A 27,310-nucleotide genomic window follows, 5' to 3' on the forward strand; every position below is an offset into this window, starting at 1 on the left:
ATGATCCCAGAGTTGGCACTATCCACACTTCATAGTATGCACACTGCTATATTCCTTCAGCACACACTTTTGTGTATCACGTCGTTGTTTTCAATTTAAATACTTATAGGAGCACATACAATCGTAGCTCAGTCTTTAATAAAATGTGCATTGTGTGTTATTTTGTGCATCAGAGGATCCAGTCAACAGGAGATGTTCTCATGGACCTTACAGGCAGGAACATCTCTGACTACCTGGTGAAGACCTACCCCAGCCTCATCAGAACCAGGTATTTGATCCTTTGCACCAACCGAAAATGGAGAACCTATTTATTGCCCAAAAAGCAAAGAGTGCATGGAAACAGATGCATTCAATTCCTGCACATTGTGGCATCATTGTGGGCTACTGTAGATCCTATGTTCTGTATTGATCTAAACATAAATCTTTTGTGTTTACTCAAGAACTTTGTAGGTATTTTCACTGCAATGTTAAAATTTATTGTAGTAGTGCAACACTGTAGTTCTTTCACATCAAATGTGTGGTGTTATGAGAAAGAATAATATATTCTATATATTATAATCTCTGTGTATGATTTTTCTCCAGCCTGAAGAGCAAATATTGGGTGAATGAACAAAGGTAAAATCTAATTTGTATCCATCTGCCTTATTGTAAGATTACATTCACATCCAAATAGCCTAGAGGCTATAGAAAGGCCTGAGAGAGTAGATGTAAAACTATGTCAATATGGTTTTTGGTACTTGAAACTATAAATATATAAACATTAGAAAAGTGTTAAATAGTAACCATTTAAGTAATTGGATGTATGTGTTTATGTAGTGGAGCAGTTCTCCCTCCAGTGGTTGTAATGAGTAGAATCTGCAGTAGCTCTAGTTAAAATTAGAGATACCATTAGACTTTTCTCTGTGGTGTCCAGGTATGGAGGTATATCAGTGGGAGGGCAGCTTCCTGTTTTGGGGCTACAGCCAAAGACCATCCAAGATGTAGCAGCACAGCTGGGGAGATTGCTCAATGTTACTGGGGTATGACTTTAAAACTTGAAATTATTTGTTTGTATATGTTTGTGTGAACTATTGTCTTTGTTTCTGTGTGTTCATCACCTTCCTCTTCCATGATTTCTTTTTTAATGGATTCTCACATTGTTGGTTATAGGGCAAATACTCTAAACAAATGCTGAAGGACATAGGTACGTTCCTTAGGTACATGGAGACTCATAACAATGTCAAGGTGAGTCCACTAAAGCTTCAGCAGCCAGATGAAACCTACATCACTGTGATCAATTTGCCTCACTGTATAATGCAATATATTAGACTGTACATAACTTTGTGCAAACCAAGTAAATACTGCAGTTTATGTGTTACTCCACTATGTTATCAAAATTATACATCAGCAGTGGTCTTTATATCATCCACAATTTCTCCACAGGTGTGGTACAACAATAAGGGCTGGCATGCTATGGTATCTTTCATGAACGTGGCCAACAACGCCATCCTCCGTGCAAACCTGGCCAAAGGAGCTAACCTGGATGAATATGGAATCACTGCTATCAACCACCCCCTGAACCTCACAAAAGAACAACTCTCTGAGATTACTGTGTGAGTGACCAGCAGCCATATAGTCCTCATCCAATTATATTTCAAGGTCTAAACTTGAGTGTTTACACAGAAAAATAAAGAGTAGTAAAACCCAGCTGTGACACGTGTGCAGTAACAGTTTTTGGTGATCCAGTCAGTTTTATTTTAGAGTCTCAAATAAAAGATTTGTAACATAAACATTGTTCATTGTCACTGCTGAATAACAGGATATTTTTCAGTGACACTAGCTCTCAGAAACACATTAATCTATCTGTCCTTTCCCCAGCCTAACAACCTCAGTAGATGCAGTGGTGGCCATCTGCATCATCTTCGCCATGTCCTTTGTCCCAGCTAGCTTTGTCCTGTATCTCATCCAGGAGAGGGTCACCCAGGCCAAACACCTGCAGTTTGTCAGTGGTGTCAGTCCACTGATCTACTGGATGGCCAACTTCCTCTGGGACATGGTACAGTGACCCTGTTAGCCTGCTCTGAAATGTACACAATTGTCTGGCTTATGTTAACTGTTTTTAACAGTTAACATAAGACAGGGGATTAAGGGGATTGAGGGGGTTTAATAAGGATAAACACTGGTATTTTCTGTGGCTGTGTTCTTTCTCCAGCTGAATTACTCCATCAGTGCAGCAATGGTGGTGGAAATTTTCATCTTTTTTGATAAGAAGTGCTACACCTCACCAACCCACCTCCAACCACTTGTTGCGCTAATCATGCTTTATGGGTAAGAAAATGGGTAAAATTAAAGATAACAAAATAAGCAAAATCAACATGACACTGCTACATTTAAAGTGATTGAAAGTTGTTAGCCCTTTGAATTGGCACTGGTCTTTCAAATTTTATGTTTTATAGTTTAATACACAAGGTAAAATGCAGTGTAGAGATGATTTGAGGCTGTCAGTCTCTTATTTGTTTATTCTAATTCTACTGTTTAATGTTAAAAGGCAGGGATCTTTTATTCCTAATAACAATGCATCTTGTAGTACAACCCTGTTTCCAAAAAAGTTTGGACATATTAAAGTAAAGTGTCAATAAAAACAGAATGTGATGGTTTGCAAATCATGTAAACCCGTATTTAATTGAAAAGAGAACAGACAACATATAAAATGTTGAAATGCTGAAATTTTATTGTTTTATGAAAAATATATGCTCAATTTGAATTTGATGCCAGTTACATGTTTCAAAAAAGTTGGGACAAGGGCAACAAACGACTGGAAAAATTGTGTAATTAGGTTAATTGGCAACAGGTCAGTAAGATGATTGGGTATAAAAAGAGCCTGTCAGAGAGGCAGAGTCTCTGTGCAGTGAAGATGGGGAGAGGTTCACCACTCTGTAAAAGACTATGTGGGCAAATAGTGCAACAGTCTAAGAATAATGTTCCTCAACATAACATTGCAAAGAATTTGGGAATTTCAGCATCTACAGTTCATAATATCATTAAAAGATTCAGAGAATCTTGAGAAATCTCTGTATACAAGGGACAAGGCCGAAAACCAATACTGGATGGCCATGATCTTCGTGTCCTTGGGGCCTCCAAAAACCATCGTCTGTGAACACAGTTTGTTGCGTCAATAAAAAAGAGCTCAATTCTTTTTGGAAATCATGGACACCACATCCTCCGGGGTCGGAGGAGAGGGACCATCCAGCTTGTTATCAGCGCACAGGTCAAAAGCCAACATCCGTGATGGTGTGGGGGTGCATTAGTGCCCATGGCTTGGGAAGCTTGCGCATCGGGGAAGGATCCCTTTAATGCTGAACAAAATACACAGGTTTTGGAGCAACATATGCTGCAGTCTAGACAATGTCTTTTACAGAGAAGGCCTTGCATATTTCAGCAAAACAATGTTAAACCACATTCTGCACGTAATACAACTTCATGGCTCTGCAGTAGAAGAGTCCACACTAAACCCACTTGCTTGCAGTTCAGACCTGTCACCCACTGAAAACATTTGGAGCCTCGTGAAACGAAAAAGACGACAAAGGAGATCCCAAACTGTTGAGCAGTTGAAATCCTGTATCAGGCAAGAATGGGACAACATTTCACTTTCAAAACTCCAGGGTAACCCTAACCCTAACCCATGTTTACAGAGTGTTGTTAAAAGAAGAGGTGATGCCCCTGTCCCAACTTTTTTTTTAACGTGAGCATACATTTTTCATAAAACAATTACATTTCTCAGTTTCAACATTTTATATGTTTTATATGTTTTGTATGTTATATGTTTATATGTGTTTTGGAAATGGGTTTGTATATTTTGGTTGTAAAAATACAAGGAATACACATGCAGTCCTAAATTGCACCCACATGTGTACAGTCCATGTTCAATTTGCGGCCAGAGCACAAAATTGGTTTGCAAAGATCTAGTGTGCCTAACAGTATTCAGCATTAGATTGTGACATCCACTGTGCTTAACTGATGCATACTCTGATCTCTCTCTCTCTCTCTCTCTCTCTCTCTCTCTCTCTCTCTCTCTCTCTCTCTCTCTCTCTCTCTCTCTCTCTCTCTCTCTCTCTCAGCTGGTCTGTAACACCCATGATGTACCCCATGTCCTACATATTCAGCGTCCCCAGCACAGCCTATGTTGCTCTGTCATGTATCAACCTCTTTATTGGCATCAACAGTAGTGCCATCACCTTCATCTTGGACCTTTTTGAGGGAACCACAGTAAGACCAGTATTCTCCTTTCTCTAAATTCCTATCCATCTTCTGTCTCATCCTCATTCATATGCATCGGATTGCTTTGTAGACTCTGTACAAGTTCAATCAGCTGTTAAAGACCGTGCTGCTCATCTTCCCCCATTATTGCCTGGGACGAGGTCTCATAGACATGGCCATGAACCAGGCTGTGACTGACATCTACGCTCGCTTTGGTAACAACCAAATACACAGACTTATATCCTTCACAGCCCGGTAAGCTGAAGCAACAAAACTTATGGCAACAAAAGCCTCCAATTCTCAGCCACTATGTCAACATTCTGAATGAATGTTGGGTCATTGCCTGCATCAGAAATCTGATACTTTACCTGTACCATTAACACCTAGGTCAACTGCAAAGTTGTGAGGCAATCAACAGCCACTGGTGCAACAAATGATCTCTGACAAATTCTCCTCCAGTGATGTTCAGGAATAATCAAGATAAACTAAGCTTCTGCTGCATTCATTCTGATATTGTCTTATCTTTAAAATAATAAAGTAAACAAGAACCAATTTGCTCGTTACTTTAAAACTCCACATGTTGAGGAAAAACAACCAACACTCTTGAAAAGTTAAATATTTTCAGTGTCATTGACAAGTATGTTGTGCTTATGTTTGTTCAGGTAAAGACTACAGTCCAGACCCCTATAACTGGGACTTTCTTGGGAAGAACCTATTCTGGATGGCTGTTGAGGGCTTTGTCTATTTCATCCTTAACATTCTCTTCCAGTATCGTTTCTTCCTGAATCACTGGTGAGTTTGAACTATGTGGCACAGATCACTAAAAGTTGCCATCAAGGTTTGTTAGAGACTAGGAACTCTGAAGGCTTTAACTCAATATTTGAAACCCTATTGTAAAGTTTGTCAAAAAAAAAATTCCACACTGGAAAGTAAATCACCTAAACATGGTCAAAACCTCACCAAACTTTGCATATGAGTCAGGCCTCGTGAAAATTAACATATTTTATGGGTCTTGCCCTTGGGTGTGGCAAAATGGCTTGATAGCACCCCCTATAAAATTTCAAGGAGGCACTACTCGCCCTGTGTTTCATATATGTAACATGCCAAGACCTACAGAGAAGACTGTATGTATCCCTATCCTAAACAGGAAATTATATATTTTGAATTTGTTTTGCCATTTATAGGCATTGGAATTTAACCATCTCCTCCTAGAGAATTAATCAGATCGACATCATATTTTGTCAGTCTAATCTTAAATGCATAGTAGGTAACTTTTGCTGCAAGGGGTCTCTCAATCAAAACAATAACAAAAGACAGTGTTGGGTGATGTCATTAAATAGTATGGGATCATGGGAGTTGTTGTCTTCATCACCATTGCCTTAAGTTTCTCCTGGTTTGTATTTCTTCAGTGTCAGTCATCCAGGAGGTTTTTACCTGGAGCTGAATTATCTACAGGTTCCCTACAGACCCAGTGATTATAACCATTAAAAGCACTGCAAGCTGTTTCACGTTTAAAGTCAGTGTTTTGCTGACGCTGTACGGCGGACAGCAGACATCAGGGAAGAGCTGGAGGCTAAAGTTGCGAATCTAACTAACTACCTGCTAATTTATGAATCAAACATTCCAGAGTTTTTTTCACTGGCAGCCAAATTATCTGAAGAGGTGTCCTCCTCTCCATAACACCACAGGCCAGGGGATTAAAACTGGTAGAAACACCAAATTAAGCAGTGTCACTTTAAAAATCTGTCATTCACCAGTACGGTCAAGAGTTGATGCATGGACATACATGAGCAGATGGGAACTGAACTGCCATTTGCCTGGCTGTTGTCTCTGAATATTTAGGATCCAGACTATTTTAAAATGTGGCTTAAAACAGGATTAAAGTCAATTTTGAGCTTCTGGCAAGCAACCACAATGCTTTTTTTATGTTTAATCTAATCAAATATTTTGAAAAACATTCAGGGGAACCACCAAGCCGACACATGTGCTTAGGGGATATGACATCATTGACAGGCAACCAAATGATTCGGAGCTTTACCATGATTAAAATCACTATTTCTCTGGTTTGGAAATTTCTACAAAACATTTTGGATAATGTAAGTACATTACTCAAAAACATCTATAATATAGGTCTAGTCACTTGTAGACATTTGAATGTTGAAAACGTACATCTTACAACTGTAAGACCTGTGAGACGTTAAATTGCGAAGCCTCTGAAATTTCCGTTGAACGTCCTCCATGAAAATTTAACGCGTTATAACTCAATCACACAGTCTTACCTGCCTGCACCTCAAACCTGGTCAAAATGTTTAAGACCTTGACAGTGCTTAAAACTGTGGGTTTTCATAGAACGGCCTGTCTGTGGTGCCATGGTGATTTACAGTGTTTCACCATGAGAAATTTAACTCAAATACACATCCAAACTACCCCAAACTGTTTGATAGGAGTCTCGGCCTGAAGACATCTACACACCAATATTCAATTATACTCATAGCACCACCTTACAGCAATAGATGATACCATGTTTTACAATTTGAAGCAATCCTCTCAGCAGGTTGACCACACCCACCTCAAACACGGTCAGAAAATGCATCAGGCTGTGATTATGCGTCATCGTGAAAACTGGGGGTTTTCATCGAAGGGCGTGGCGCTGGTGGCATGGCAAATATCGCAACAGGAAGTATTTACAAATCTGATATACATTGCCCAATCTGCCCCAAACTTGTTAGAAAATGCCAAAAGACCCTGATGATGCTTTGCTGTGAAATTATGAGTTTCATTGAACGGTACGGCTCTGGTGGCATGGCTAATTTTGATGTTTTGCCATGAAACAGGAAGTTGTTATAACTCAAACAAACATTGCCCAATCTGCTCACTGAAGACATCTGTAAACTAATCTGAAGTCATAGTCATCGCCACCTACTTAAAAAAAGGAAGTGACCCTTGATTGTCAGTCATCGTTTGATGTATATGACAATTTCATGTTCTGGTTTACACTTGATATACAGGAATGTATTGCATGGTGGCTGCATCCAGTTACCTCCTGGCAGCAGCCCTGAGGTGTGCAAAAGGGCAAGGGTCTACATAATGCTACTTGCAGCTTTAATTTGATTTGAGATCGGAAAGCCCTCTTTGTCAACTCATCCACCCTATCATTCCCTTTCAACCGAACATGCACTGGAACCCATGGAAATTTTACCTGACCTCCCTGATTTACTATTCGTGTGACTGCAGGACCTCATACAGTATATCTTCGTCAGCTGGGAAGACCTAAACATGCTAGGGCAGAGGATAAATCTGAACATATCAAAACCTGATCTTTAGTTTTTTCCATCTATTGCAGTTCTCACAACCTGGTTCATAAGGCCAAAATGGAGAACACACCAGTTCCAGCATCCAAAAATAGATATTCATTCAACAACAAAGAATGATTAAATGCCTAACAATACTCATTGAAGTCTGAATCAGTGGTGAACGTGTGCAAGTGTGTAGTAAGTGCATGAAAACAAAATACAACAAAGGAGCTAATGGAGAACTAACCCCAACTGGATCCTAGAAGCAAATTAAGAGGGAACAAGAAAGAGCAAAACAATCAGGCATTGACAGAAACCAAGATTCAGTATTAATTAACCCACTGGGGCATGGGACAAAGCATCAGCCACAATCTTATCTTTGTCCTTGATATGCCTAATTTCCAAGGTAAAAGCTTGGAGCAACAAAAGCCACCGCATCAGCCTCTGGTTGGGACAGTGCAGCAAGTTCACCTACACCTACCTACACCATCTAAATCCAGATTTAGACCTGAGGACAGGGCATTAATCCATTCAGTGATCCAGTCCATGACAATACTGGCAAGCTTGTTCAAAGATGTAAATGCATTCCGCAAACCTTATCCCTATTCGGGGTTGGCGCCGGCCTCTTTACCTACTGACCTAACCTGGAATTACCCCTGTCAACATGAGGGCGTACATCTCCAACACTACCCCTACATTGATGATTGAAGAACAACCTGCAAGCAGGCAACCCCACAAATTCCTAGGGATATGCTCTCAAGACAGCTGTCCAGGGACAACTGACACTAACCACAATGACACAACACTACCAGAAAGAATAACCAAAAGAAAAAAAAAGAAAAATGATGCATCCCAAAGGGAAAACGCCACTAAGGCCTGGACCTAATGTCCAGCTGCTGGACACCTAAAATAGATATTCATATAACAACGAAGATTGATTAAATGCCTAACATAAAATAATACTCAATGAAGTGTGAATATCAGTAGAATTGGGAATGTAAGGTGTGCATGAGTGGTGAATGTTGTAAGGGCATGAAAACAAATACAACAAAGGAGCAAACAAAGAACTAAACCATTATGACAGAAAAGCTTCCCTACATGAGCAGAGTTATCCTTCTGACCACTCCCATTCTCCCAGCACTCCTGTAACACTCCTTTTGTGGGTGAGATTGATTGTGTCCCTGCATATTAATCCAGTATTTTGCCATCAGTTGCATTCTCCCATTTTTAAAGCCCCACTGCACACTCTCAATGCCTGAGCCCGAATCACATCTAGTTTTCTCAAAGACCCACGCTACACTCACAGATCTTATCAATCTTATCTTATCAATGCCTCATACATTCATTACATTCATGAATGCGATGAGCTACTCCCCCCCCCCCCCAGTCAAACACCTAATCACATTTATTGCCCTTTTTGCCCATGTTAACTGTGATTAAACAAGAACTCCCAAAAATTTAAATGTTCCAACCCTTTCCAGTCTTTTTCCCATATATCCTTAGCTTCATTCTTTCCTCAATTCTTTTCTTGGTAAAAAAGACTATTTGAGGTTTTTCCACTCAAACACCCAATCATAACCTCACTCCACTACCTCATCTATTCCTTCCTCATTTCCACATCCACAAATAGTGACCTACCTATATCTGCTAGTAACCTTGAGAAAATGTCATTAATCATAATAATGAAAAACAACAGGTTTATCACACTACCTTGAGGTGTGCCATTTCCAACTGTGTACTGATTTGACAAGTCTGCCCCAATCTGAACTTGGATTTTTCTTCTGAACAGAAAATGTATCCAATGAAAAGCTCTCCCACCAACAGCCATTTCATGCAGCATGATTAGCAATTCTTCCTTCCACATCATGTCATAGACTTTTTCTGTAAAAAACATTGCAATAACTGATTCTTCATTTGCCTGGGCTTTTCTTATTTCAGTCTCTACTCTTGCTATTAAGTCCATCATGTTCCTTCCCTTCCTAAAACCACACTGAGAACTTGCTAATGTTTGTCTCCTCTCAAGTTTATATGATGACCTTTCTGTTATCATCCTTTCCATGATTTTGCACATATTAGAAGTTGATGTTATTGGCGTGTAACTAGTGGGCTTAGATGAATCTCTATCAGGTTTTCTTCTTGGAATCACTGCTGCTTCTTTCCAGGCACTTGGTAATCTTCCCCTCCTTCCACACTATTATACAGCTGAAGCCACTATAAGGATGCTCCTTCCCCTAGATGCTTTAGCATGACATAACACTTGTTCTTTCCCTGGAAAGGTTGGTCTTGATCTGCCAATTGCTCTTGTCATCTCTGCCAGTTTTATCATCCATTTCTTACCTCCTATTTAACACACCTGGATACTGACTTATTGTTCTTTCCCTTCTCCTTTTCGCTTCTACTAACATTTTCTGAACTGTGTATATTTGCAAATGATTTGGCCATGATTTCTGCTGTATCCCTATAATTGTTTATTTCATCTATATCTCCAGAGATATCAATCCTTTTCAGTGTTTCCTCACTTCTGTAACTTTTCCCAATCTGCTTTTCCAAAGATCCACTTGGAGATTCCACTACCTGGCCTCACCTCTAGTCTTTCTCCTACTGAGCATGACACAGAATAGTGATCATTGCCCACTGTTGTAGCTCTCAACAAATCCTAGTTACTAACTCCAGCTAAGGATTTAGACACTGATGTATTTTTAATGTTGATTCAGTGCCTATAGTAATGATTACTCTCATTCCTCTTCCATCATTTAATGCTGATTCAGTGCCTATAGTAATGATTACTCTTGTTCCTCTTCCATCATTTGTACAAACCAAATCCCTTTCATCCATCAAACACATCCACCAACACATATTACATCTCATTTATTAGCCATTTCTCTAATGAAATGCTTGGATTCCTGGCCATTGCCCAGTAGCCCCTGACACTTCATTGTAATAGAATCACCATAATTACTATTAACCAACCCATTATGTTTCCTGACTTGACCGATTTGTAAGGTTCTCCCTCACTTCTTCCCATGTCAGTCCAACTAATCCCAGATGATTCTCTGCTGCTTTGACAACCAGCTGAATTTTATCATTTTTTTACTTTGCTTCTGCTGTACTGTAATCACTCCTGCAATAAATGCTACTAATGCCTTTTTGTCCACATAGATCCTGTCATTTGTTTGTAGCCCTCATACTTCCACTGCTCCTTTTGCATAAGTAGCATTGTTCATTTCTACATCACTATTACAGCTTCTGCATAAGTGATCCTTCTTCCCACTCTACTTTTTCGATTTTGTTTTCTTCTTTCATGTCCACATATCCATCATACGCCACATTATGGGCTCCTCCGCTGTTGCATTTGGTTGCACCCCTGTTCTACACTTTCCATACTCAGTCACTTACTTGGTAACTTGGTCCCATCTAGCACATTTACTCTGCTCTTTACGATATTTGGCTGTGTGCCCAAACGTTTAACAATTAAAGCACCTAATTGGCTTCGGTGTATGCATTCTCATTGGGTAACTCATAAAGCTCAGGAAAACCTTCTTTGTTGCACCCTCTGCTTCAAACTCAATCACTACCGTTTCACTCTTTTTGTTGTTTTCAGTTTTTGGGCATTCATTATTTCTCCACCTTTGATATTCCTCTAGTTATTCCATTGCACTACATTGGCACCCCTGTGATCACTCCCTTACATCCACCCCCATTTCGTGATCCCACTTTCCCTGCTTTCCACCTTATGTTTTCCTGTCTGTTTTATTTTGAGTGCTTTCTTAAGTTGTTGTTCATTTGCACATCTCATAGATTTCCATCATTGAGGACCTTCACATATTGTATATCCCCTATCTTATCAGCCAGAGTTGCTGTTAGCACAAATGGATTTATTTTCTTCATCCTTCCTCAAGCCTTTTCTTTAATTTCTCTAGTGTTTCCCCCTGATATTGCTCACACTCTTCTCCCCCACTTCCTCTCACCATTGTCATTTCTAATTCTTTTATTCCCTTTACCTTGATTTTAATTTATCAAATCCCTTACTTTCTAACACTCTTCATCAAAATCCATGTCTGCCTAACTGCGTATCTCTGATCCATTCATGAAGCAGTCATGCTCCATTGCCACTAAGTATCTCAAATTTGATTTGAAATTCTCGCACTCTGTCGACTACTATTCCTCATTTCATTTCGAACCTCTTCTTCTGATTTTGTTTTATGGCAGTTGGCAAACAACTTATAGGTGCATTTCCACCACTGTCTGAAATGGAGTATGGATTGGAATGATTCCAATAAATTATGCTATATTCTTCTGTTGAGTCCAGTCTTTTGCAAAAATGTGAATATAGCTCTATACCCCACATACCCTGAGTTCAATTGTAACAATATTTTTAGTTCAAATTTGATATGATCTTTTTCCAATTTACATTTGAAAACCTGCCTTTCTTGCTGATACTGAGAATAATGAATAATCACGTTCTACTGTTTCCTGTACAATACTCACACACACCAGTTCCGTGTTGACTAGTTATCATAAATGTACTGTTAAGATTAGTATGCCCAAATCCAATCCTTGATATGATGTCTTCTTTTTTTGTTTTTCTGCTAGCTTCTTATTTCTCCAACTGTCCTTTGTATACTGATGCCTACTGTTAGTTTCCCTGTTCCATTCTATTTCTTAACCATTTCTGATTTGATTTGATACTTTTACTTAGCCTTACTATAATTTACTACTATATTCTGTTTTTTAGTTGCATCCTTTGCATACTTGTCTGCTAGTTCATTTCCCTCCACCCTTATATGAGCTGGAACCCAAGTGAGTTTCACACTTATTCCTGTTTTGATCATTCTGAAAGTAGTTTGACATATTTCCCAAAACAATACCCTGTCTTGCTTCTGACTGCATATTCTTGACACTGGTTAATGCACTACTACAATCTGAACATATTAGAACTTCACTTGGTTTGAAGTTTTCTATCCAGCTGAGGGCTAAAAGAATGGCCAACAATTCTGCTGGTTCTTTTGTTTGACATTACATTTACATCTGGTATGATGAGTACAATCCCTACTCAATTATGAGCTGTTTTTGAGGCTTCAGTGTATGTTTTAAGATAAACAGAATGATATACCTCTATGTGTCTGCTAACTTAGATCTTATCTAAATTTATCTCTTTATTCCATTACAAAAGGTGCAGGTCAACCACTAACTCCTCTAAAAACCAAGGTTGGACAACTGAAAGCAGTTCAGTGGGGCTTAACATTATAGCCCTGATCATTACTCCATCTGTGTTTCCTATTGTCCAACCGAAGCTCTTGCACTTGCATTTTTCTCTTCAATTTTCTCTTCATAAGGCTGTTACAATTTCTGAGTAGAATGGTTAGCCTTGTGGCCCTTTAGGCTTGCCCAATAGTTAATGCTAACTGGGTTCTTCAGATTTCCAATGGCATTTCATTAATTTCCACTTGCAAAGCTGATACTGGCTAATCAAAGACACTGGCTAATTCAAACACTGGGCTGACCGCCTGGGTTTCTCAAATTAAACAGACGCTTGACGAGGATTGTGGGTTCAGAGGTTTAATATTCATCCATAATCATGGTTTAGGAATGCATGGCAGTGGGATTGGATGGGTCAAAAGAGAGCTGCAATCCTGAGTGCAGGACTTTGACGTACACGTCTACAATCGGACATAATGCAGGGGAATGGCTAGCACATTTGCTGTGTTTATGTGTGCCAGAAAAAGTCCTTTCCGATAATTTTGGTTTAACCCTCTCCCTCATATTCTTCCTTTTACCAGACATCCTTTTAAGCATAGCCCAAACTCGGTCTAACGATGTAGTTCTGCCTAGCGCGTTTCTGAACTTTATGTGTTTTCTTCAAGATTTTAAATGGCTTATTTAGATTTTTTATTGCAATAGTACATTCATTTGTCCACTATGGAACTATATTTTTCCTTTTAATTCTGTTTCTCTTTGGTATTGATTGTTTTGGTGCATCTAGAATAATGCTGCTTATGTCTGTATTAAGTTAATATGATCAGATATATATCACGTGTTCCCTTTGCAAACTTAATATCTTTAATATCCCATCCTATCACTGTGATGCCAAAGTGAGATCTACTGCTGATTCCGTGCTCTTCACCAAATTAAGATTCCTGTTAATTATTCCTATTCCATCATTTAAACACACCAGTTCCTCTTCTTACGTTCGTTCCTCTAAGATTCCTTCATTTAAATCATCCTGTTCACCCCATACTATGCTGTGAGCATCGAAATCTCCACACAAACTGTTCCAAGTATTAAATACTGTTCCAGTATTCTTTCCAGCTTTCCTTCCATCGATCTGGCCTTTACTCGTCCTCTTCAGATGACCATCATCCAGCTATAACTTATATCCTTCCGTCCTCCTCAACCTTTCCCTCTATTTACAATTCTTATCCATTCAGCCTCCAATTCTTCGTCCTCCAACAATCTACTGCTATTTGCTATTCCTATTCAGTAACAAATCAGATTATGCCAAAAACTACCTATTTGAAAATGATGCTTCTCTCTCCACATCATTGTCACTCTCCACTCCCCAAGATGAGAGAGACCCTTGGTCTCACATTCACATCTACAGACAATTTAGAGTCACCAGTTAACCTAATGTGCATGTCTATGGACTGTAAAAGGAAGCCAGAGCACCCGGAGGAAACCCACGTAGATACAGGGAGACCATGCCGCGCATGCAGATACATAAACAAGATAAAAATATATGAGAGAGACCCTTGGTCTCCTACTCCTGACCACTACAACACTTTCAGTTGGTTGTATACTACGGCGGAAAGCAAAACTTCAAAACACAACAAAACTATACAATCCAAAAATGGTTCAACACAATAATGACAAACAAACAATAATCAAATCGGAAATATTTAAAGTGTAGCAACTGATAAACATGCAAAACATGTCCAAACAAGAAAATTCTGCCATGTGACAAGAATACCAACTTTACTAAATGTACTGAAATGTACAGTGTGTGTTGTAAGATACTGAGAAACTCAAAGCACTTATTCTTGATAATGCAGTTTAAAATATGATGTTACGGGGCGGTGTTTAGCTCAGTGGGTAGAGCACCCGCCCCATGTGTTGAGGCTGTAGTCCTCACTGCAGGCGGCACCCGGTTCGAATGCCACTCCAAGCAGCCCTATCCTGGGTGTCATTCCCCCTCTCTCTGCCTCCCCATTTCCTGTTTCTCTCTACTGCCCTATCAATAAAGGCATAAAGGCCAAAAAAAGATTATGATGTTATTGGTGCATAGACTAATGAATGTTTGATTGGCTGACTGGTTTTCCCTTGGTAGGATATCCGATTTCCCAAAACCTCCTATTTTGGATGAAGATGCAGATGTGGCTGAGGAAAGAGAGCATATCTACCAGAGTGGAAAAACAAATGATATTCTGCGCATAAGAGACCTGTCCAAGGTGAGAAAAAAAAATCATCAATGATGGACAAAGGACAAAATACGAGTAAATATACTTCCTTACTTCGTTCTCATCTTGCCTTGTCAGACATACACAGGAACTATCATCCCTGCAGTGGACCGAATCTGTGTTGGAGTATCACCTGGAGAGGTTGCTACTGTTAAATTGATACAATTTGCAGCACATAGGGAAATCTTCTGGTAAAATTACAATCAATTTATTATGTTTTTTTCTAATCTGTGGCAGTGCTTTGGTCTCCTGGGGGTAAATGGAGCAGGCAAGACCACTACGTTCAAGATGTTGACAGGCGACATTGAAGTCACCTCAGGAGAAGCCTCAGTTGCTGGTCACAGGTTAGTAATATATTATTATGAATAAGAAGCAAATCAACATGGACTTCAATATCCATGAAGCAGCAGTCTTAATCTAAATGAAAAAAAATCTCTGTCACACATAACAGATTTATAATTTAGGTACTAAGAGTCGCCATAGGGACCCAGGCTTGAAATAGAAATTGCTCACTCAATATTAGCTTTCAATAAGCAGCCAGCGTATGACAAAATCTGTTTTATGACAAAAAAAATTGAGAATTTCAAATATTTGTTGCTTACTTGTTTCCTTTTTCTTATCCTGGCAGCATTTTAACCAACATCCTGGACGTTCACCAGAACATGGGATACTGCCCACAGTTTGACGCCATAGATGAGCTGCTGACAGGTAGAGAACATCTACACCTTTATGCCCGCCTCCGTGGAGTCCCAGAGTCTGAAATCAGCAGGGTGAGGTGAAACTTAAAAGTGTGAAAAGTGTAAAATAAGAATGTAATGTAGAAAGATTATTGAACTGAAACAGCTTTTTCATAAGCTGAACATTCGCTTCAGTGTATCGTTCAGAATCCATATTTATTTACTTTCCTTTATTGTTTTAATTGTCAACTTGTGGTTTGGCAAAAAGATTACAAAACTTAGAGCATAAATTTACAATGAGTGAATAGTCTACACACACTAGGATTTATTCAAGTTAAAATTATGACACATTATTATTATTATTATTATTATTATTGTTATTATTACTATTATACATTTTATTTATAAGTGCCCTTACAAAGCAAATAAAACATTCAGAAACATCCATCCATCCATTATCTATACCACTTATCCAAACTGGAGCCAATCCAGCCCTCCCTGGACATCTATCACAGGGCTGACATATAGAGACAAACAACCATTCACATTCACAACTCACATTCACATCTACAGACAATTTAGAGTCACCAGTTAACCTAATGTGCATGTCTATGGACTGTAAAAGGAAGCCAGAGTACCCGGAGGAACCCACGCAGATACAGGGAGACCATGCCGCCCATGCAGATACATAAACAAGATATAAATATAAGAATGAAAGAATTACGTGTGTGTGTGTGTGTGTGTGTGTGTGTGTATTTATATGTATGTGTATATATATGTGTATATATAGACACTTAAGGTCAAAATTATTAGCCCCCATTATGTTATCAAACAAAATCCTGTTTTACTGTGGGAACTGTGTTTTTAGGGTTGAAGGCCTCTCCCTTCCTTCCCCAAACAAATGTAGCATCCATGTGCCCAAACAGCTCAAGTTTAGTCTCATCAGACCAAAGGACAGACTTCCAAAACTCATCCCCATGTTTCAAATGTTCATGGGCAAACTTCAGTCTGGCTTTGATGTGCCTCTGTGTGAGCAATGGAGCTTTCCTGGGTTGATGACCCCGAAGCCCACTACCATGAAGAGCCCCTCACAACAGTCTTCCTTGAAACATCAAGTCCAGAAGAGGCCAATTCAGCAGAATACCTTTGCCCCTTAAGATGAACATCCATTATCTTTCTTTTTGATCTTCGTCTTCTATCTTTCTTCTATCTTTTTGAGTTCCACACTGATTTCTTTACTTTTTGGCATGATTAAATTATTTCTTACTTATTACCAGGAGTAGTCCCTCTAAATCAAGTGCCCGTAGCCCTGTTTACTTGGAGTCCCTTAAGTAGAGTTCAGTGCTGATCGATTGCTCAGGCGTTGTTTGAAAGCTGATTGATTGCTCAGGTGTAGTTTGAAAGCAAAAAATCACATGGGGGTTAATAATTTTGATCCCCTCAGTTTTCACTACATTTGGTATAAAGCAGACCTGAAGATTTATTTTAAATTCCCAAATGTACCAAATAGAGGCCTTCACATTGATGAATGTTTAACTATGCACAGTTTTATGAATGATGCAGACATTGGGCAGAGTTTTAGGGAAATGTTCCATAGTTCATTGGGGGCTAATAATTTTGAACTTAACTGTATATATATATATACACACAAAGTATGTGTGTGAATGTATATACATATAGGCTAGTTTTAAATTGAGACCCAGGGATGGTCAGATTTTGATGGGAAACTTTGTGAGGCCTGGCTGGAAGCAATGAGGATAGCCTCAGATTTATCCTGGTTAAGTCTGAGGTAATTGCAGGTCATCCAAGCACTGATGTCATTTAAGCAGTCTGTTAGGTTGGATAGTGTCTGTGGGCTTGGTGTGAGGTAGTGTGCCGTCAGCATAGCAGTGGAAATTGAGGCCATGTTGACGAGTTGTGTGTCCAAGAGGGAGAATATAAATGATGGATAGTAATGGCCCAAGAATGATGATGGGAAACACCATGGGAAAGTGGGGATGTGGGAGATCTGAGGCTGCTAATGGAGACCAACTGTTTTCTAGATGTGAGGTATGACCTGAATCAAGATAATGGAGTGTCGGTGACATCAAGTAGATTTTCTAATCAGTCCAGGAGAAGTTTGTGGCAGACTGTATCAAAAGCAACAGTGGGATCTAACAGGATGAGTATATTGAGATAACCAGAATCTGCAGCTATAAACAGTCATTTGTTACCTTGGTGAGGACCATACTCTATACTCTAACATATCTCTATATGTTTTGTCCTAAACCCAAATTGAAACTCTTCCCATAAGTTGTTGTTGGACATGTGAGTCGGTGCTGGCTGGCCACAGTCCAAGGAGTTTTCAAGGAGTTTTGCAAGAAATGGGAGATTGGAGATAGGTCTATAGTTGTACAAAGGAAAATGTACATAGTGTCATTTTGATCTACATATGACTGATCTACATGACTTCAGAAGTTTGACGGAATTGTAATGCAAGTACTTACTCTCCTCATGCTCAGGTTGCAGAGTGGGCCATTCAGAAGTTGGGTCTCTCAGAGTATGCAGGTCAGAGTGCTGGGACCTACAGTGGAGGTAACAAGAGGAAACTCTCCACAGCCATTGCCATGATTGGCTGCCCTGCTCTGGTGCTGCTGGTGAGGCAATCCAGATGTAACATTTCTGTTTTTGGATCACAGGTTTAGGATAGGGATCACAGTTACATGAGCATGACATATATGAAATGTTTCTCTGTGTGTGCGTTAATGTTTTTGTTGTTACTTAATGAACATCAGGATGAGCCTACTACAGGTATGGACCCTCTTTCCAGACGCTTTCTCTGGAATTCCATTATGAGTGTTATTCAGGAAAGACGAGCTGTGGTTCTCACCTCACACAGGTAGGCTGTATGATGGCGTGTGGTTATCTGTATTTGAGCAGTGGAAAGTAACTAGGTACTAAGCAATTTCCCATCCTAACTGTTTACATGATTTCATATTGTTTTAGGTCCATAGAGATAAAATTATCCAATATTTCACCATTAATAAAAGATTAGAGTAAAAAGAGATGCATGTCAGACATTGTTTTTTCTTCTCTCCTCTCACATTAATCTTCTCAAAATGTATTGTGTGACCTGTGCCATTGGGCTAAACTACCTAAATGTATGGTGCATGAAGTGATTAGTGCTAGCTCCAACTTGAGCAGCTACAACTGTAAAATGCTGATTATATTCAGATTAACTACCTGTCATATAATAATGTCATATATCATAAAATATTAATCACAGGGAACATTTTAATATAGAAAGAGTACTTATACCTTTTACTTGTTACTATTTTGCTGGTAAAACTACTGTACTTTTATGTAGGATTTTCAATTGCCTTTAATGGAGTATATTTGCAATAATGTCTTGCTACTTTATACTTTAGTAAATATTTAGAATACTGCTTCCACTAGTACTGTGAGTAGAGAATTCAATATCTATCATTTCATCTTCATAGCATGGAGGAATGTGAGGCACTGTGCACCCGTTTAGCCATTATGGTTAATGGATCCTTCAAGTGTTTGGGAACCATTCAGCATCTCAAATACAAGTTGGTCTTTCTACTTCATCCCATGTTGCTGATCAATACATTAAAATTTTCAGTGGATACAAACTCAAATTAGCATTCTATGAAATTGCTGAGATTTTGTTTTTGCTTGATCTTAAATCCATGTGAATGTAGATTTGGTGATGGCTACGTGTTGACCATGAAGATCAGGGCAGCTAAGTCCGGTTGTGCCCCAGACCTGAACCCTGCCGAAGCATTCATCGAGAGCACCTTCCCTGGTTGCATCCAGAGAGAGAAACACTACAATACGCTCCAGTACAAGATCTCCTCCTCCTCCCTGGCTAGGATCTTTCAAATGGTCCTGGCCAACAAAGACAAGCTAAACATAGAGGACTACTCAGTGTCACAGACCACCCTTGACCAGGTAGTGAGCTTAGAAAATTACAACATAATTTATTGTGAAATGGGAATTTAACAGGAGTGTGCATTTTTTACTTTTATTTTGCTTTAGGTTTTAACTTGAATGTAAAGGATTACATGACTCAATTGAATTAGGCTAACTGTGGATTCACTGATTCATTATTTTCTTCTTTAGGCATTATATCCTTGTTTTTTCCTCATTATATGTCAACCTGGTGCCTAAAAAAAAATCTTTTTGAACATGATTCATTTTGATGTTTTGCAGGTGTTTGTGAATTTTGCCAAGCAACAGTCAAGAGAAGATGACACTATTGTGTTGCATCCAAAAGCTGCTGGGGCACAGCGGTACATGGACACCACACCTATGGAGTCTTTGGGGAAGTGAACTTACCTCATTGAGCTCAACTGGAAGAGAGGTTTTCATTTCACTGTAGTGTAATCACACTAGTCCCAGCCCCAGCCATGGCCTCAGAGAGACAAAAAAACTGGTGGATATTCAGGTTGGGATACTAAAAGTCACAGAGGATAAGTTTGATGTGTCCCCCAACTTTGGGTGACAGAAGGCTGCATTTCTCATCACTATTTGTACAATCCCTTGGAATGGAGCTGCCTGTGTTGATTTGCTGTATTGGATTAGGCCTTGAAACACAGTCTGTGAGGGAGGAAAGCCCCTCCAAATCTCATGTTTGACTGATGATGACAACACTGCACATGCTTTACTTTGCTGTTTGGTAAACAGGGTTAGTGGACTTTGAATTTGGAAAGGGTGGAGCATTTGTGTGCTATATGTTTCCCTTCCTGGTCACCTTTTAGGCCTTGCAAAAAGATGAAACAGAGCTTTAGATACATGACAAGGACCATGACTCTGAGTGATGAAATGTCAAAAAAAGTTCAATATCTGGTTATAATGAGAGCTCAATGTGTATTGTAAAGAAAGCATAGGGCCTGGTGTGTTTTGCTTAAGATGCCAAGCAAGATTATCTTTTTTGCCTTATGTAATATGTGAAATAAACACTGAGAGAAGCAGAGCCTTAGCACTTTATTATTGCAGCTTTAATTGAAGCATCACAATTTTGCCCAAGATTTTTGGCAATTTGCTAAAAAATAACTGCAAGTGCAATATAGCTTATAATTTCTGCGAAATATTTTTGCTTCTATGAAACTCATATCATTTGATATTTTTATGCCATGAATGTCTTGTTAAATCTTTGTGCTTTATCATATGCATGTGAAACTTGCATATGAACTGAACTGTCTGCATTCCACCAGTACCTGGTGTCATTAGACGACGACACAATGACATAAAAGCGATGTTTTCAAAAGGAGCACCATATCCAATAAAAATAATTTTTAAGATATGGACCTTTGTTCAGACATGCTGTTTGACTTTAGATACATTACATTCACTTTTACAGAAAACTGTTTTTGACATGAAAAAACACCCCTGAGATTTAACAGTAACAGCCAGAAAACCACAGCAGTTGACTGACTATGTGATAGCTATGAATACACTGAAGAAGGTTAATATTAGTATAATTAATTGTCTGCTTATCAGCATTTCTTTTAAGCACTTCAAAATGTTTTGGCATCACAAATACACCACCAAATACTTTAAGATTTTCAGGTGTTTTCTTACTTTGACAATAGCCTAATACAAAAAACAAACATCCTACATCATCACACATCACATTACATGATCAGAATCAGAATCAGTTTTATTGCCAAGTATGTTTCCACATACAAGGAATTTGTGCTGGTGTTTGGTGCAAAAAAGTATAAACTTAGAGTAAAATTGACAGTGACAGTGACAGTGGGGCTCTCTAGCCTTGTTGATAAGGCTGATAGCAGATGGGAAGAACCTGTTTTTGTGGCGAGAGGTTTTGGTCCTGAAGGACCACAGCCTCCTAATGTGGGGGGTGACTCAAAGAGTTTGTGTCCATGGTCAGCTACAATCTTTTCTGCATGCCTCAGGGTCCTGGAGGTGTACAGGTCCTGGAGGGATGGTAGGTGGCAGCCCTTCACCTTCTCAGTAGAGCGGATGATACGCTGCAGTCTGCTTTTGTCCTTCACAGTGGCAGCAGCATACCAGATGGTGATGGAGGAGGTGAGGATGGACTCGATGACAGAGATGTAGATTGTCTTGTCATTGTCCTTGGCAGGCTGAACTTCTTCAGCTGCCTCAAGAAGTACATCCTCTGCTGGGCTTTCTGGATGAGGGAGCTGATGTTCAGCTCCTACTTGAGATCCTGTGTGATGGTGGTTCCCAAGAAGCGGAAATGCTCCACGATGGCCACGGGGAGTTGCACAGGGTGATGGGGGTGGGTGGGGCTGGGCTCTTCCTGAAGTCCACTATCATCTCCACTGTCTTCAGAGCATTAAGCTCTAGGTTGTTCTGCCTGCACCAAGTCACCAGACGGTCAATTTCCCACCTGTAGGCAGACCCATCGTCTTAGTTGTCTGCAAACTTCAGGAGCTTGACAGACTGATGGCTGAAGGTGCAGGTGTTGGTGTACAGGGAGAAGAGCAGAGGAGAAAGAACGCAGCCTTGCGGGGATCCAGTGCTGATGGTCTGGGAGTCAGACACATGCTTTCCTAGCTTCATGTGCTGCCTCCTGTCAGACAGGAAGTCGGTGATCCACCTGCAGGTGGAGTCAGGCACGCTCAGCTGGGAGAGTCCTGCAGCAGAGCTGTAATGATGGTGTTGAAAGCAGAGCTGAAGTCAACAGACAGGATTCTGGCATAGGTCCCTGAGGAGTGCAGGTGCGAGAAGATGAAGTGAAGAGCCATGTTGACAGCGTCGTCTACAGACCTGTTGGCTCTGTAGGCGAACTGCAGGGGGTCCACGAGTGGGTCAGTGAAAAATCTACTGGTCATTTTACAGATTAGTCAGTTAATCTAAATGATTAATTTTCCTCCAGAAAATCTAACCAACACACTGGCACAGTCAATCAACATATGAGCCCAGATTCTAGCCTAAACACTTTCTCAAACACTTATTCAAAGGATATTCTAAGGTAGCAAGCAGACAACTTTACAGCTTTATCAGAGTATTTAGCAGCAACAAGGACAAAAGATATCAAAAAAGCTCCCCCTACTTATGAATAGACAACACTTACAAGTGAAGCAATCCTTCACAATTTGTGACTGATTGCATTGTGTGCCATAAAAATAATTATCACAAAATTACAATGGTTAAACAATACATATGGGGGGGATTCAAACATCCTCCTCATCCTCATCCTCCCTAAGTCAGCCACTAACCAGCTGTAGGGATGGGTATCATTAGGATTTTATCTCTATCTTCTCCAGACCCTTACTAATCCAGCTCATACTATTAATGAGAATGATTTACAATTAGTAGAATAAGCTCAGGACAGGATTAGAATTGATTGGGCTGGTTTTTGCCTTAGCCATTTTCTCAGTTCTTAGTAAACCAAGATAATCAGTTAGACTTACATACAGACAGCTTTCTTTTGGCTTTTCCTATCAATTCACTATTAGCTTAACCAGCAGATGTTCTGTACTGGGAGACAGTGGACAAAATAGTTTCAAATATTTCTGAGCAGGTGGTTTGGTAAAGTTATTGCCCTTTTTTATTTTTTATTGCACTTACAGTAAAGTACAGCAAGAGTTGTCATCAACTCGAGTAATCTTGATATCTTAACTCCACCTGGTGTGTGTGTGTGTGTACTGAGTATGCAGCCCTGCCTGTTTGGGAAATGATACAGTCTCTCTTCCCTGCTGTTCACTATGTGTGTGTGTGTGTGTGTGTGTGTGTGTATACTGAGTATGCAGCCCTGCCTGTTTGGGAAATGATACATCAACTTGAAATATTGATGTAGGGGTGTCCTGATAGTAGAGTGGTTAGGACACATACCACATGAGCTGATGCTCTTACCAGGCGAGTTGCTGGTTTGATGCCTGACTCTTTCCTGCATGTCATTCCCCCCTCTCTCTACCCCTTTCCTGTCACTCTATACTGTCATATCAAATAAAGGCAAAATGCCCTGTGTATATATATATATATATATATATATATATATATATATATATATATATATATATATATATATATATATATATATATAGAAGGAAAAAAACAATCTCACCCTCTGGCAGATGAGTGCGATGTTCAAAATACTTAAGGACCAAATAAATGAATGTCCACCACAGAATTTGAGTTCCAATTCTTTAGTAAATCCTTTCAGCAAGCAATGAACAGTTTACAGAGCTCTGGACCAGAATGCCTCACCCTGACCAATAACAAGTGTTAGTCAGCCTGCATTCTGACTGTCTATCTTTCCCTGGTCCAGTATTTTCTATACTATTACATACAAAGAAAAAGTGCTAAGACGCGATGTCCTCTTCTGATTGGCTCCTCTCGCTTCCCGCCTCTTCTTCTGCCTCCGACCGGAACGTGACCTGAAACTCAACTTTTACCCACTATCCCGTTCCCCATCTATACCACTGCATTTTACCAACTGCTCTTCCATTATGCCCTAATATGGAGCTGTTTTGATAACACGGTATCTATTCTGCCTTGAGCAGGTATCTTCACTCCCATATCAGCTCGCCAGGTCAGTTTGCCCTTTAATTCTGCAGATGATGTTCATGCTTTATCTCCTGTTTCTGTGCACAGTATTCTTTGATCCTGACCTCTCTGACCCCTGGCTTGAGAATCCTAATGCATTCCATTCCTTACATGAGCCCCATTAAAATTTCTAACAGTATTTGTGCACAGCATAACTATTAGTTAAATGAAAGCCTGAAGGGCTTAGTCCTATAACAGCAAATGTGTATCACAATTAGCAATATCACTATAAAAGCAGATGTGTATCAAAATAAGCAATATCATTATAAAAGCAGATGTGTATCAAAATAAGCAATATCAACCACAATATATATATATTGATGTTGATGCATTTTCAGCCCTGGTCATTGATTATGGCAACTATTAGATACAGCCCCACAAAAGATTCTATCAAATCATTCTTACCTTAAAAATTGACCACAGAGGTTTGGGTTGACTCCCCTTGGCTCTCCTCCCTGGCACCCACAATGTTATAAGATGATGTCCAGCTCTCACCAAGGATGTCACAGATGTCCTACTAAGTCCTGCCTGCTCACTGTCCTCTTGACTGACTCCTGACTGTCATTATGACCTCACCCTGCTCCCCTAACAGAACATAAATATAAAACTCACCATCACCACTCAGTATCAGTATGCTAAGTATTAAACCTGCATGACAACCACAGAAAATGTATGCTGCATTATCAAGAGGCTGTGCAGTATTCACAGCCTTTGCCATGACACTCAAAATTGAGCTCAGGTGCATCCTGTTTCCACTGATCATCCTTCAGATGTTTCTACAACTTGATTGGAGTCCTTCTGTGGTAAATTCAGTTGATTGGACATGATTTGGAAAGGCACACACCTGTCTATATAAGGTCCCATAGTTGACAGTGCATGTCAGAGCACAAACCAAGCTATGAAGTCCAAGGAATTGTCTGTAGACCTCCGAGACAGGATTGTATTGAGGCACAGATCTGGGGAAGGGTACAGAAGAATTTCTTCAGCATTGAAGGTCCCAGTGAACACAGGGGCCTCCATCATCTGTAAATGGAAGAAGTTTGGAACCACCCGGACTCTTCCTAGAGCTGGCCGCCCGGCCAATCTGAGCGATTGGGGCAGAAGGGCTTTAGTCAGGGAGGTGACCAAGAACCCGATGGTCACTCTGACAGTGCTCCAGCGTTGCTCTGTTGCTCTGTATGGTAGAGTGGCCAGACGGAAGCCACTCCTCAGTAAAAGGCAAATGACAGCCCGCCTGGAGTTTGCCAAAAGGCACCTGAAGGACTCTCAGACCATGAGAAACAAAATTCTCTTTGGCCTGAATGCCAAGCGTCATGTCTAGAGGAAACCAGGCACAGCTCATCACCTGGCCAATACCATCCCCACGGTGAAGCATGGTGGTGGCAGCATCATGCTGTGGGGATGTTTTTCGGCAGCAGGAACTGGGAGACTAGTCAGGAAGAGCGCTTTGGATCTCTTACTGGTGCGATGGTTCATCTTCCAACAGGACAACGACCCTAAGCACACAGCCAAGATAACAAAGGAGTGGCTTCGGGACAACTCTGTGAATGTCCTTGAGTGACCCAGCCAGAGCCCAGACTTGAACCTGATTGAACATCTCTGGAGAGATCTGAAAATGGCTGTGCACCGACGCTCCCCATCCAACCTGACGGAGCTTGAGAGGTTCTGCAAAGAAGAATGGGAGAAACTGCCCAAAAATAGGTGTGCCAAGCTTGTAGCATTATACTCAAAAAGACTTGAGGCTGTAACTGCTGCCAAAGGTGCTTCAACAAGTATTGAGCAAAGGCTGTGAATACTTATGTACATTTTTTTTGTTTTTATTTTTAATATATTTGCAAAAATTTCAAGCAAACTTTTTTCACTTTGTCATTATGGGGTATTGTGTGTAGAATTTTGAGGTAAAAAATGAATTGAATCCATTTTGGAATAAGGCTCTAACAAAACAAAATGTGGAAAAAGTGAAGCGCTGTGAATACTTTCCGGATGCACTGTATATAGAGTTTTTACATACAGTCTGTATGAACACCAGATAAATCTGAGGGGTAGTCAGATGACTAATTGCAGGGGACAGAAGAAAAAAAAAGTCTGATACATAAATCTGTTTCACCACAGGAAAACACATAGAAATGTAGTTATCATAGAGACAGAGGCATTCATCCAAACAATGACTGGGCTACTGACTGAGCTGAAGCTCATCAAAGTCTGTACAGATGTCGTTTTCCAGATCTCTGCCCTCATGAGTGAGTAGGCATCTAATGTTTATGTTAAACATATTATTGAATTGATACTTCAGTCACTGTTTGAAGGAAAACAACAGGTATTGTGTTCAACATAGTATTTAAAGTGTTAATATCACCAAATCACTGTGACATGAGGGTGGTTGCACAGCTGAAGTCTTGCAATCTGGGCAACAGTGCTACTTGACTATAAAACAACCTGCAGGAGGACCACTCACATTCCTGGATGCATAGAACAATCCAGTACCTTGATTTGTGTGACTGGCCTTGAGGGGGAAGTTTACACCAGTGCCCCATATGCTTCGTCTGCTGACACTCGACTGGCTGTTGGCAGTGGTGAGCTATCAGATCATCACTTCACCTGCTCCGAGGGCTCTGAGGTCCTGTCCAGGATGGCAGCCGGACTGATGAGGCAGCATCTTCTAGATCCGAGTCTACTGCAGGTAATAGACTGACTATAGATTACCTCACAAAACCCCACGTCAAATAACCCGAACTATCACTTTAACCGTCTGAAGGCCAAACACCCTGCTTCACTAAGCCTGCTGATTACACAGGTATGTGATGTGGAACTTCTTAAATTCATTCTTCCATTGTAACAATAACAAAGGTATGTAGGTAATCAGATCAATTTCTTCTGGTTTTTGCTGTGCACATGACACTAGGGCACTGAGGGGCGGTGCGGGGACGGGGCAGGGCTGCTCATTGGGGTGGAGTTCCCATACCAGCAGATAGGCAGAGTGCTTGAGGATGTCAGATTGGACCCTGACACTACTGACAATGCGGCTGCCATGAAGTCACCAGAGGAGGGGGATGAGGGTATCAAGGAGGACGTTGTGGACCCCACCATCTTCCAGCCGGATACCCCCTCC

General features: G+C 40.2%; 1 protein-coding gene across 4 annotated transcripts in view; it reads left to right on the forward strand.

Annotated features, from left to right (window-relative positions):
• Positions 1–20,970, forward strand: part of LOC139625685 (retinal-specific phospholipid-transporting ATPase ABCA4-like) — a 56,790-nt gene extending 35,820 nt beyond the window's left edge. For 3 of the 4 annotated variants that reach the window (XM_071485876.1, XM_071485878.1, XM_071485877.1), the window contains 19 exons: positions 174–268; positions 583–615; positions 914–1,019; positions 1,150–1,224; positions 1,423–1,592; positions 1,858–2,035; positions 2,192–2,307; positions 4,098–4,245; positions 4,328–4,451; positions 4,899–5,028; positions 14,854–14,974; positions 15,062–15,124; positions 15,221–15,327; positions 15,612–15,753; positions 18,162–18,296; positions 18,435–18,538; positions 19,140–19,232; positions 19,365–19,614; positions 19,876–20,970. In XM_071485876.1, coding sequence (XP_071341977.1) covers positions 174–268; positions 583–615; positions 914–1,019; positions 1,150–1,224; positions 1,423–1,592; positions 1,858–2,035; positions 2,192–2,307; positions 4,098–4,245; positions 4,328–4,451; positions 4,899–5,028; positions 14,854–14,974; positions 15,062–15,124; positions 15,221–15,327; positions 15,612–15,753; positions 18,162–18,296; positions 18,435–18,538; positions 19,140–19,232; positions 19,365–19,614; positions 19,876–19,995 — 2,310 coding nt within the window. In that variant the 3' untranslated portion in view covers positions 19,996–20,970. Of the gene's footprint in view, positions 1–173; positions 269–582; positions 616–913; positions 1,020–1,149; positions 1,225–1,422; positions 1,593–1,857; positions 2,036–2,191; positions 2,308–4,097; positions 4,246–4,327; positions 4,452–4,898; positions 5,029–14,853; positions 14,975–15,061; positions 15,125–15,220; positions 15,328–15,611; positions 15,754–18,161; positions 18,297–18,434; positions 18,539–19,139; positions 19,233–19,364; positions 19,615–19,875 lie in introns of those variants that run through there. The other variant, XR_011691971.1, reaches the window with a different exon arrangement.
• Positions 20,971–27,310: the final 6,340 nt, after the last annotated feature.

This window comes from Trachinotus anak, unplaced genomic scaffold, assembly GCF_046630095.1.
Source record: "Trachinotus anak isolate AG129_WGS33_773 ecotype Australia unplaced genomic scaffold, CSIRO_AGI_Tana_v1 ptg000009l, whole genome shotgun sequence".
Lineage (NCBI taxonomy): Eukaryota > Metazoa > Chordata > Actinopteri > Carangiformes > Carangidae > Trachinotus > Trachinotus anak.